The sequence below is a fragment of the Lepisma saccharinum genome, unplaced genomic scaffold (assembly GCF_977018435.1).
Source record: "Lepisma saccharinum unplaced genomic scaffold, izLepSacc3.1 HAP1_SCAFFOLD_32, whole genome shotgun sequence".
Lineage (NCBI taxonomy): Eukaryota > Metazoa > Arthropoda > Insecta > Zygentoma > Lepismatidae > Lepisma > Lepisma saccharinum.
This window is the reverse complement of record NW_028142898.1, coordinates 7,969,436-7,983,125: the sequence shown is the minus strand read 5'-3', so window position 1 is coordinate 7,983,125 and position 13,690 is coordinate 7,969,436. Positions and strand designations below refer to the sequence as shown.

Below are 13,690 nucleotides of genomic sequence, written 5' to 3'. Positions count from 1 at the left end.
ATTCGAATCTGAAAACGCTGGGTGCCCTCGATGGGTTACTCACCAAGAAACAACGCGAGAAGAAACGTTCATGCTTGTCTAAAGGACACGGAATAAAATTGCTGCTCAGCACTCCACAATTGAAAAAGTTGCAGCATTCGCGGAAGCAGCAGAAGATTGGAGGTTTCATATTCAGCATTCCGGCCATCCTGGCAGCTTTGGGTGCAGTGGGCAGCTTGGCAGGAGGCAGTGCCGCTATCGCCAAAACCGTCATCGACTCGAAGAAGAACAAGGCCGAGCTGGAAGAACAGAAACGTCACAACCTGGCTATGGAGAAGAAGGGGAAAGGTGTGACCAAAAAGCAAAAAAGCAACCTCGATGCTTTGAAGAAATATAAAAAAAAGAAAAAGCCCTGTCCAACTTCGATATTGAATCTCTGATCGAACCGTTGGGAATAAGGAACTTCAGGGGTGTTTTCATGTCCGATTCTCTACCCTCTGCTGTGAAGAAAAAGGAGTATGGCGTGGTCAACCTGGACAGTTACAAAAATCCTGGTACACATTGGATATGCTACCTCAAAATTGACGATAACAATGCATTTGTTTTCGATTCGTTCGGTGGCACACCGCCTGCCAGGTTGGTGAAGTATCTCAGTGTTGCCAACCTCTACTACAATGACGAACGCATCCAGGGTTTCACCGATGTTAATTGCGGCCACCTATGCCTTTCCGTTCTCGCATACATGTCTAAAATAAATAACCCCTCAGTGGAGCATTTTCAGAAAGCATTGTGGTACCTAAAACACCATGGGAGTGTTCCATCTCACCAGCGAGACTTCGGTCTTGAAACTCGCGTTGCATGACGACATCATCTATCCTAAATCTATTGCTCTTCGTGCATTCTACAGCATGTACCTGATACCCAATGTCACGGAGCACAATAACAAAATTACTGTTGGAAATGAAAAAATAGTTATCACGCCAGGACAGTACAATCTGTCTACCTTGCAAGCCCAATTGCCAAGAAATATACTGCTATCTCAAAATTCTGTAACTCACAGAGTTGAAATTGTGTCTGCTACGGAAACAGTAGACCTAGGCACTGTTGGAGAGCTTCTGGGATTCGAGGACAACACAAAGCTCGAACCTGGCATCAAGCACATCGGTGCCAACATTCCTAAATTTCTAGCCATCGAGACTCTGAACATACATTGCAACGTGGCAGAAGGCATGATCACCAAATCCTCGGATGGCATCCCAGGCAGCCACAAGCAGACAGGTATCATCGCTACGTTCAAACCAAACTCTGAATTCATGGAACCGATTATATACACACCCTCACCACCGATATACTTCCCCATATCTCGTAATCGCATAGACAACATAGAATTGGCAGTGACAAACGAAAAAAATGAGGTGGTGAATTTTGCCGGAGCTACTACCACCGCCGTCGTGGAGATTAACGTATAATAAATAACAATCATGGAGCAAATCGAAAGTTACGAGTTGCAGTCCTTCCCACCCAATCGTCGCACGTTCGCCAATTTGAACGAACCGAACAGGGAGATTGAATACGATGTGGACGTCGGGGATGGGTTCATTCACCCTCACAGAGCTGATTTGTATATCAAGTTTGATGTGGTGAAGAGAGACAACGGGGAAGCATTTAACGCCAATGCAAATTTAAAACTTGTGGACAATTTTGTACCGCATCTGTTCTCGCAAGTGGAAGTTAGAAAGCATGGCACCGTCATCGATAGGGTTGACTACCCCGGGATTACTTCTACAGCTGTGGCAACACTGAAGCTCTCCAAGACCGATGCAGCATACTACCAGGCAGGGGGATTCGAAGCAGGTACAAAAATCAAAACTCAAAGCCACACAGTACTGTTTCCCATGCGCTTGCTTCCAGGCTTTTTCTCCGACTATACGGAGATTATGTGGAAGGGTGGTTTACGCGTCACTTTTCGCAGAAGCGCCAACGACAACGATGTGCTGATGCGTTACAGCACCTTGGGTGCAGACGGTACAGCACTTGCCAACACACTACCCGACGCTGCCAAGTGCGTCATCCAGTCCATGGAGCTGCGCATGCCTGTGGTAGAATACGAATCTAATTACGGTCTCAAGTACAAAGCCGACATCTTGAAGAACCCCCAAGTGCCCATCCAGTTTTACGGCTACCAGTGTGTGCAGAAACCTGCTTCTGGCAACCATTTTGAATTTGATGTTACTACGCAGTTCAACAGCATCCGGTACGATATGCCAGAGTTTGCAGTTGTGCTCTTCCAGACAGGGAAGGACAACAACCAAGAGAAAGATTCTAGCCAGTTTGACAATTGCAAAATTAAGAATATTTACCTCAAAAATGGTAGGAATGAAGTTTTCCCACGCGAGAACTACAACCTAAACATTACAAACAACGATTACCTGAAACTTTACGAGGCGTACACAGCTTACAAAAGAGTGACCTCCGGCAATGTGGACGTGTACTACAATCCCAACGAGTTCATAGCTCGCAGACCCATGTTCGTCATCAACACATCTAAGAGAAAGCAGGTGGTTGTCAACGATCGTACCAACATAAAGATCGTATGCGAGTTCCACGACGCCTTGCCTGCAGATACTTTGTGCAGCGCCATTCTTATTGCAGAGAAAACATTTGTGTATGATGTCAAGAATGAAAGAGTGACTGAACAGTTTTAGGTGCAAGAAAAAAATTATACTGACCGTAGGTCCAAATATTAGATTCCTATTAACCTCCAGGGTGTGTGAGAAATGGCTATTGATCTTCTAACAATACAGCTTCCACAATCCTCACAATAATCTGAAAATATTAATAAAATTAAACATCGTTGCATTTAGAAATAATCATACTTGAGCGCACAAAGGAACTTCCCCTTTGGCTCTGCGTATGCCCTCTTTTCGCCCCGTAGGACACGGCGAGGAATTAGTTCCGTTGAAAATTTGCAATTTTTTGTTACATGTGTTGATTTTTTTATTAAAATCATCAATAAAAACCTAATAATTTGATGTACTTTTTTAAGATTTGGTATGGTTCGCATAACATGCTGGAGAAGATGTATTAAGCTGATGATGACCCCATTCCATAGTGTGCTCGTTACATGGAAGCACACAAAGTTTGTTGTCCGCAGCATCAAGTGCCACCTTATCGATAGCATCCGTATGCACCTCATGGAGGTGGCTAACTATGCGATGTTCTTTTCTTGTGATCTGCTTCTTCTCAAACAAACATTTCTTGTATAGCTCTATGTCGAACTGTGAAACAACACTTCGTCCTACTCCTTTTGCCTTTTTTATCTCCTTGGACTCGTCCACAAATCTAATACAGTACATTTTTGCTCTGAGGGCCACAAACTCTGCAATGATTCTTCCTCTGGCCTCATCTTTCATTTTCCCCACTGTCATCTCGTTCTGGATGCCAGACAGCTTGTACTTCTCGAGGGAATCTTCTGAGTAGTTGGAGAAGTCAAAGTGCTCAGCTAATATTCTGTAATCTTCAAACAGATCCTCGGTCCTAATACAATAAACGAAGCTATCTGTGTCCATGTATGCTACTTGAATGCGATCTTGAAAATGAGGTTGCATAACTTCGTAATGGAAGCAATACATGGCAAGTTTGGACAGTTCTAGGACCGTGGCTCCAACAGCTATTGGCTTATCGAGTGTTACTTGCTTCTTCCCCCTCTCGATTAACATTAGGTCATCAGTAAATCTTGTAAAATTTTTATAGAAAGGATCGGCGATTAACTTCTCGCATTTCCGAGGATTAGATACCAGATCGCAGTTAATTCGATTTCGAACCTGCTCCATTGTTTTGCCAAAAATGCTGTTATTTAGCAACTTGTAGTGGTCTTTATCAGCAGCTGACGTGGCTCGTGCCCGGCTTTGTGTATTGTCACTGATGTAAGGCTCCAACCACTTCTTCTGTGTAAACTTCAAAGCCTTGTGGACTCGCTTCAAAATCAATCCTTGTTGCAAATAAAATTGCAATAATCGATAATGTAGCACATAGTTCTGTTTGTTGTGAAATGTTAACATGAGCTTCTTGTCATTTTTACCACCAGGAGGAACTTCCATCTGTGGTGCCATAGCAAAACCATGATGCTTGTCGTGAAGTTGGTGAGGATACTCGAGATCAACTTCAAGAAAACACCCACACGAATGATCAGCAGGCCATTTCAGAAATTCACGATTCGCAAGTTCGTCTTCCTCCATCCACATGTAATCTCCAATAGGCAAGAATTGAGACATGGCCCATCCATATAAATTGTTCATATCAATGTAGGATATGAATGTTGAAGGGGTGTTGGGGTTGTAGTTGGGCATGTACTTGTTATTGGCCTTGATGTATCTGAGTGGTGCTTGGACAATGCCTCCTCGAATGGCATCCTCGATAAAAAGGTGATGGTCTATATTACTGATGAGGCCAATCTTCACTTTTGTACTTTTTAGCATTGCTTCCCAGGACCAACCGGGGGTAGTGTAACTATATGCAGGATCCAACCCATGTGTACTTATGCATCTGCGTCTGTGGGACTCGAAGACATCAGCCAACAAGGTTGTGTCGAGTTTTAAATATACATCATGGTAATCTCGCATATTCCGGCATCCAAAAGCCTCGAAAACTTTTTTTGCATGCTGGTAGTCGTCTACTGAGCAGGTGCTATTTGTTAGGCGACTACAAAAAACTTCCCGTGGCGGAAGTTGTAGCTCGTTAAACTTTCCAAAATTATCCATATACTCGTATGGGTATATGGATTTTTGTTTCAGGAGGTTGAGATGCTTATTTTCAAACAAGCGTTTGGTTTCTACGAGCTCATTCTCAGTCAACTGTTCAGCTAATCCTGCTAAGCTCGATGGTAAAAACTGGTAGCTGTCCAGGAATCGAATCTCGACCAGATTTTTTCTTCCCTCTACTCTCACCCACTTGCTGAATGAAATGTATTTTTCCTTTGTTTGAGGGATGATATTAATGCGTTCGGAATCACAACCAAGTTCCTTTACAAACAAATGCGCATCGTAACCTTTTAAGTTATGTATCAAAACTGGTACAAAACTTAAAACCTTGATCTGCAAGTTGCATTTGTTACAAACACTGACGCTGACGACCTCCCCACTCCAATGATTATGATGGTAAACTTTCCAATTATTTTCAGTGAAAGCACACTCACAAATTTCGCAGATGGTAGCACGATTATGTTCTTCCTCTTGTTGTGGTGTGGGTGGTGGCATTGGTACTTTAAGGTCAAGAAGCTTGGTAAGTTGTTTTGTAAACTCTATAAGAGTTTCAATGAATACTTTAGGGGCACTCGCACCAAAATACAACTTAAACTTTGGCATGTTGGTCATACTATGGGGGTATGCATAAACTGGTAGCAGGGCAAAGCTACACGGAGTGTGGTGGCTGATATGAACAGACTTGGGACCTGCTTTAGTAGATGTTGGTAATTTAAGCAGGCTTTCAAAATCTGCATAGAGCACCACAGGATGCTTCAACAGTGCTTTCAGTTTCCAAAATTTCATTACATCTAAATGCTTTGGCATTTTTATTGTTGCAACTGCATGTTTGGCACATCGCACCATGTGCTTTTGCAGCTCAAGATCAGGCGACTGTCGTCTCCCATAAAATATTGCAAGACAACAATCGCATATTTGGATTTTGCCCTCATGCTTTGTAATTTGCCTTGCAACAAGTTTTGGTAAATCATTTATAAGGCAATAGTGGTACACATTTTTATTTTTAATTAATAAAAGGCGAATAACCTTCTGCCTGTCTACTATTTTGCTAACTCGAAGAGTATATATGTTATTTGGAGAATCATATGTAAAAACATTTACAGCAATCTTCGAGTTGCATTGCCTCTCAAAACAATCGATGCTATCCAAAGTAACAGGGTATTCAATGCCAGCCATCATTGGTTCAAATTTTTTGAGGTATTCCGGTTTGTTATAGTTGTATAATTTATTCCGGTTATTGTTTGGAAGATGGTGAGCAGCAATAATACACCATAAAAAACATTGATTATCATTATTTTTGATATTGATCACTGCTTTTTTGTTTTGTATCCATAAGGGTAGCTTGACGTAACTATTTCCACGAAGAGGCTTGTACTTGGCCACCTTGACTTCTAGGTGACAAGATGAGAACTCGGGCAATAAACAAAGTTTCCACCCTGAGCCCCTCCCTTCGAATGCTTCGTGTTTTGCCAGCAACACCTCATACAAATTTTCGATGACAGTATTTAAGTTTACATCATCGGCAGCATGCAATGGGATCGGATGGCCAGAATAGTGATGGAAAGTATGTATTTCGTTATGGGTTTTGTTATAGGTTTCGTAAATACCGCTGAATATTAAAGACAGTTTGATCGAGAAGCTCAACAAAAATTCTCGCACCTTATTGATGACATCCTTTTTGATTTCTCTCAAGAAGGTGTTTAAATCACAACCTTCATCAGCATCGTACGAAATATCAAAACCCCTCTCTAGAGTGATTCGTGTCTCACTCCTTGGCTTTTTGTTCGGACTATGTGGTTGGGGGGCTTCCAGTTTACGCTTTCTCCCCAGTTGCCACTGGCTTGATCCCCCCCCACATATTTTATGATGCCTTGCCATATGCGATTTTGTAATAGCCATATTACAGTTCTTGCACTCCATTGTAGCCTCTGTAGTGGTCCGCTTCTCCTTACTTGGGTTGCATCTTTTCCGATGGTAGGATATATTTGATTTTGAAATTATTTTTCCACATGTCGAGCACGCAATTTTGGGGGCCATTGTATCCTTGTTTATTTATATACAATTTTTCACATAGCAATCCTAAAAAAAAAAGGGGGGAGTAATCAAAAATTTCCATTTTATGTTTCTGTATAATTATATAATAAGGGTGGGTTTTATATAAATAGTAAATCTAGAAGATGCAAGAAGCATCTATCGGGTATTTTATATTTCAAACCAGGAAAAAATAATATCAAACAGAAAATATTAGGGGGAAAATTTGATAAAAATACATCAATTTTGATTGTTGCAAAAGAAAAAGCTTCACACATCGTATGAGTTCTCCAAAATAATAATAAAAATTTCTTCCAACATATACTCAGAAAAATTAGGTCTGTTTTTGCTACAGGCTTAATGCATTTTTGGCAGATGGTGTGTTGATGAGGGCCACTTTCACCTTCATGGCGTGGTGTTAAGCACAGGGGTAACCTTTACTCATATGTATATTTCAGTTCGGCAACATAACCAATAAATTACATTTAACTTTTTTCACCATTTCAAAATCTATATATAGCTCGCTTATATTTAGCACACTTATTGTTGCAAGTTGGCTATTTTGTTTATGTAGCACTCGGATTATAAATATATATAAAAAAACCACATCATCGTAATAACCATAGCCATGATTGATTTGGACATACAGTTTAAAATAAAATAATAAAAAAAAAAACTGCACTTTAATATGCACCGCGTACATATTTCCTAGCAACAACAACACACTGAAAAAAAAAAAAAGTTAAGTTTGAGTTCGGGTTTTAAGTCCACTTTATGCACAGTAAGACTAATCGGGACTGGACCTACACTTTAAAATAAGATCCAAACCACTTATACCTCCACCGGGAATCGAACCCCCGGGACCCCTTAATTACAAGGTGATAACACTACTACTGCACCATGAAGAGGTCCTCAGAAGAAAAAAAAAATAGTCCAGCAACCCTCATACGGAAAACAATAACAAAACTAGATTTTGTAAATTTGCAAGGAACATATTGTTCAAGCTAGTAACATTTACGTTTCCAGCATGTTCCAAATATAAAAACAAAAAAAAAAAAAAAAGAGATGCGAAACATATCCACAATATACAAGAACTGCTAGGTTTATTTCAAGAAGTTTGTACCTCTCTCACAGAAGCTCCACTAAATTCATAAATCAAAGCCACATCATTCAGACTATATGAAACAGTATTACTCACCCACTAAAAAATCTTGCTAGTACTATTTCACTTTAAAAACTGATGCAAAACTGAACTCTACCACGTAGGACAATTAGTTATATTCCCAGCGCTAGGATAAAAAAGTATCGCGTCGCTAAAACATACGTGAACCAATAGAAATTCACAACAATTCGCCACAGAAAATAGTCCCTCTCGCTTCTTAGCCATTTTATTTTGAACGCACATCACATCATTCCTACCATGCTGTCAAATGACGTCACTATCTCCCAACAGTTGGCAAAGTTGACACGCAACTGTTTAGAGAGCAGTAAACCGAACACCACAATTTTCGAACATACTGAATTACACAACACTTTGAAATTCCGAGCTTATTGTTCCCAAAACCGGAGGTACTGAAAAAATTCTGGTGTCATGCATTTGTTCGAACTACACGGCACTTTGCAATTTCCCGCAACAAGTTAAAAGCTGGAAAATTCAAAGAGCATCCTGCTTATTTGTGTCTCCCCTCACAACACAAGCGAATGGTAGTGTAACAATAGTAGCGCCGCTATCGAGGTAGAACTCCAGATTTTTCCAGGGTCACAGCATTCAAAGCTTTGTCACACTAGCTGGGAACTCACAATGCCAGTTTCCAACTATTTTTTTTTTTTTTTACTTTCTATAGAGAACTTTGGAACTTCCCAGGGTCGATACATATCCAACAATATTGCAACATTATGAAGAATGCATAATTTTCAGAATTTTCCTTCTTCACCCAGTAACAAACGTCGCACACTTGCTTTTTGGTACCAAAACTAATCCCTACACTACAATGCGCATATATACAGTTAATAACTCTTACATATATTTTTCGAATATCGACATTTACATAGAAATAAATATGTTGATAGCAACATTGGCAACTGTATAAGATTGGTTTATTACTACAAACAGAGGCACTCGCAAAATTACAAGAAGAGAGAGAGGGGGGTATCAACACTTCACCACCGTGCCATTGCTAGAGATGAATAATAAGCAAACCGTCGAGTTTAGCCAAAAAAGTTCATAGGCATGGTTATTTTATATACCAGGCATATATAAAATTACTTTTTGGTTCTCGTGAATCTTTTCAGAGGTGCAAGAGCCTATATACGCCTCCTCCCAATGCAATAGATTATGAGCAAATATTGCTATACTAGGCTATACTGCACAGGGGAGAGGGGGGTGAAATATAGGTTAAGTTAGGTTCTCCCCGAGAGTAATTTGTAAATATGGGGTAGGGGCAGGAGGGCAAAGAGCCCTCGTACTTGTAGGGCCACAGGTATAAGTTAAGTTAGGTCCTTCAAGAGAGTAACTTGTATTTTTAAGAGGAGAGCAAAAAAAAAGCACCCCGTACTTGGGAGTGAAGAAATTTTTTCTCGACTCATACTTGGGGCGAGGTGGACTCATACTTGGGGCGCGAGTCCAAAATAAGTCAATTTCATGTATTTTTTACCTATATTATAGCATTTTCTAAGCATATTCATAGAAAAATTAGGTTAAGTTAGGCCCTTCTCGAGAGTGAGGTGAGCTCATACTTGGGGCGAGGTGGCCTCATACTTGGGGCGAGGTGGACTCATACTTGGGGCGAGGTGGACTCATACTTGGGGCGCGAGTCCAAAATAAGCCAATTTCATGCATTTTTTACCTATATTATAGCATTTTCTAAGCATATTCATAGAAAAATTAGGTTAAGTTAGGCCCTTCTCGAGAGTGAGGTGAGCTCATACTTGGGGCGAGGTGGCCTCATACTTGGGGCGAGGTGGACTCATACTTGGGGCGAGGGAATTTTTTTTGTCGTAGCAGATTACGCTGAGGGCCCAAAAGTTGGTGCCTTACAGGGAAATACCATAGGTTAAGTTAGCCTCTTCTCGAAAATGGGAAAAAACATAGTGTTGCAGTGTTGCCAACCTCGCCATTTTTATGTTGTTAAAAAAAAACAGCTAGATCCAGCTCCGCCCCTTTCTACCTACTTCTCACCTCTATATTCCCTGGCCATCGAGCTCTTCCTCGATGCCGAATCGCCGAATCGTGTTTATTATAATTGCTACCATGCAAACCGCTGACACCAAACCCAGAAGTGTTACCTGTTTCCTGAAAGCTCAGGAGGTTTGCATGGCACAACACAACGCATTGTAAACATGCCTAAGAGGCTTGAGACAGCTGAGAAAAACAAGTGAATGCCCTGGTCAACATGAAGCGTTCAGAGAGACTTAATAAAATAAACATACAATCTTAGGGAATGTTACGATATGAGTTCAGCAACGTCTAACATACTAGGTATAGGAGAGACAAATGACCGAATAGAAACGTTACATTTTCTTGACTAAGGCAATATAGGAAATTTACAAGTAGAAATGTATGTAGCCACTAGCATTCAAGATATTTCAGAGCGCAGGCTTAAAATATTTTGCAGAAGTCAACATTATACATAGGAGTATAACCAAACTCAATCTGTAGCAGGGGCGATTATTCTAGGCTGTCTAGATGAATGATGAAATAACACTCCTGAGCACAGCGTACAGACATAGTAGCTTCACTGAACGCATTACTAAAACACGAGAACGAGTAATGCAAAACATGAACGACCCGAACCCTACATACAATCGATAGAAGAAGAACTAGAAGACTAAACCATACACTGGAGACCTCTCTGCAGTCTTCCTCTGCATTCTTTAAAATCACAATATTACTGCTATCCGTAAACGGAAAACGAAAATCGGAAGCCGATATCGAAATTCCAAAGACGAGCAAGGACAGAAGACACCCGAAATTTATTTTATCATATTTTCTTCTGGTAAAGCCTACATTGGATAAAAGAGAAGACATTCGAACAAAATTCAAAGAGAACACCAGGTACATTAGTAAATTTTCCCAGTAAAGTCAGATTCCGAAGAAAATTCCATCCAGGAGGGTCATATAAATGACTTCACTACTACCAGCATCGTCATAAGTCATCCAATTACTGAGGATATATCAGCAAACAAGCAATAGTCATACAGGGGAAAAAGGAAAACGTCAATAGGGACACGGGAGTCCAAATGTTCTCCGCCTTCACAACTATAGGAGATTGGGAGCGCGGACGTTGATGAGACGGTACTTATTTTGCCCACCTTCTACACCCGACTTCTCTCTCGCCGAATATACAAAACCTTACTGCCAAGCCAAAAGCAGGAGTAACTTGTGTCCCCCCGATTCAACCGCAAAATTCTAGCCTTCACTCAGGCCCAGTGATCCGATAGTCAAAGACATTAAAAAACGTCACGTCAAAAACCCATGTAAAAAAACTCCTAGAAAATTCCGAGGTAAACCAATCTGTGTCGTTTCCGTCAACAGCACAAAAGTTTCTAAAACATGACATGACTGCACCAGAGCCGTCTAGACAAGCAGCAAAGCAAAGCCCCACCGAACAACCTCAAGAGTGTGGAATATGCCGAATCTTCTTTTCTCTGCCAAAGACAATGAGGTAATTGGAAACAATTGCAAATCAAAATATACGTACGTGTGCAAATAACGAGTGTCGTCGCAAACCCACGTTAATGGCAGACACCAACGAAACCAGCGGATGAAGCAATCAACAGTAAACAAGTCGATACGTGTGCTTGTAATTATCACCGAACGCAACAAAACGAAAAATACACGGTAGTGGGCATGTTTGATATCAAAAATAGGATTCGTCAGCGTCGGGCATCAATGACTTATTCACAAGCTATTCATGCTTGACAGCTCTCGGAAACTTGTCAGACTCATGCAATCGTTCGCGAGGGACCGGAAAGTTTATGTATCCGAACTTCAAAACATATCAAACACTCTAAAAAGACGACCAAGAACACTCTAAATATCGAGGACGCATATGACCGATGTACCAATTACCATTTCGGTCTCTCTTCAAACTTCAACGAGATTATTGTTGCTCTCTGAAAAGTAACTCAGCCGTCTCTCTTTCCCACGAAGCCAGGTGTACGATTAATCAACGTCCCTACTCTCTGACTTGGGAAGCAGTGTCGTCTTGCAATATACTCTAATCTTCAACCAGTCTACGTTTCCCTCCTGTCACCATAAAAACTCATAAAATGCATCGGGTCGAAATTGGGAAAGGCAGATAGCCGACAGAAACGTGCCATCGTTACCGTGTTCCGGGGCTCTAATTTTTAAATACCCCCACGAATTTAGTGGGAAACATCGCTCGCTCACAGCATGGACATGTAAAGACAATGACTCCCTCTGTTCCAGTGATGGGAGCTATATATCAGCACGTATCACGACCTGAGCCATAATTTCCGCAGGAGCACCAGCCAGTCTGCCTCACGGAGTGTTTAGTGAAAAAGAGTAAAAAGTGATGGATGTTGAACCCCCACCTTGCTCGAGAATATATCTTTGCGCCAGTGAAGTTAAGACAACCAGGAAAAGCATAAACGTAATTGTTAGAAGTGAGGTGCTCGCACCAAAGTTACACGCAGCTAAAATTAATTTGAACCAGACACTTTTCACTGTACACATAACCCATTCGAACATGGGTTTGCTATGCTTTCGTGCTACGCTTTCATCCCTCCTCGGTCTATACTTGAGGCCAGGTGTGGGTGAAGTTAAAGCCCATGAACCAACAGGAAGGAAGGACATTTCACCCTAGTGCCACAAGGTTTAGAAAGCTCAGAAGTAAAGACAGAACTAGGAACAATCCCGCATCAGCATTCTTACCTTTTGGAGGTGTAGGGGTCGCATGACCAACTTTGTGCTCCGAATTTTGCTTCGTGGACTGTGCTTTGTAGACAAATTTTTAAACATGAAGAGAAAAGGTGCATCGATAAAGAAAATACTTACGTAAAGTATAAACTAGTGTTTTGTACGTAACGCTGGCCATACGCGTCCTACGTTGTTCAAGTGCTTTGACTCAGTGCACTATAAGTTAGTGATTCTTACTTGTCGACAAAGCGAGTGGAGGAGGGTGGTGAGACGATGTAAGTATTCGACACCCATTAAAAATTTTCTCCTAACATGTTAAAGTGTTCGATTTCTTTTCCATTTGTAATAATCATTGCTTGCACTGGCTTGTGATCGAAAACCAACGAATAAGGAACTTAATTGTCCTTCTCCGTTGGCCAAGCTCGGGCCGTAAACATAACACAACACCACCAAATCTAAAATTTGTTCTTGCATTTTTTTCAAATTTTCTCTATTGGGTTGTAAACATCCATGCCTGGTGCAAAATAGATTCAAAGCCCCATTCCTATTGTTGTTTATAAATGGTGCCCGAACAGGGATCTGATTACAAGCCAAGTTGTAATTTTATGTACCGTTAAAATTCTATAATTCTAAAATTCTAAAATATTCTAAATTCGCCCCAAACACTATAGTAGTGGTAGTGGGTTCGTACCACGCCCGAAAATGGGGCTCGCCTTAATGGATTTTTCTCGTAAGGCATGAGCCCCATTTTCTCGCAGTGTTGCTAACTTCTTACTCGAAAAATCACCAAGGTTTTTTTGGTCTAATGTAACCTAAAGCAAGGAGCTGGCAATCTTGCTTGAGGGCTCGCCTTAATGGTTTGTTTTTGTAAGGCATAAGTCTTATTTTCTCGCAGTATTGCCAACATCTTACTCGAAAAAAATCACCAAGGTTTTTTTTCGGTCTAACCACCTAAAGCAAGGGGCTGGCAACGTTGCTTGAGGCTTGTCTTACAGGGGCATAAAGCAAGGTTGCCAACCTACTGCTTTTGCCATAGCTT

At 41.1% G+C, this 13,690-nt stretch overlaps 1 protein-coding gene across 1 annotated transcript; it reads right to left on the bottom strand.

Moving 5' to 3' along the window:
* Positions 1–3,020: 3,020 nt before the first annotated feature.
* Positions 3,021–5,546, bottom strand: LOC145982259 (uncharacterized). The gene has a single exon (XM_083115835.1). It carries the CDS (start codon positions 5,544–5,546, stop codon positions 3,021–3,023), a length of 2,526 nt encoding a protein of 841 aa, XP_082971961.1.
* Positions 5,547–13,690: the final 8,144 nt, after the last annotated feature.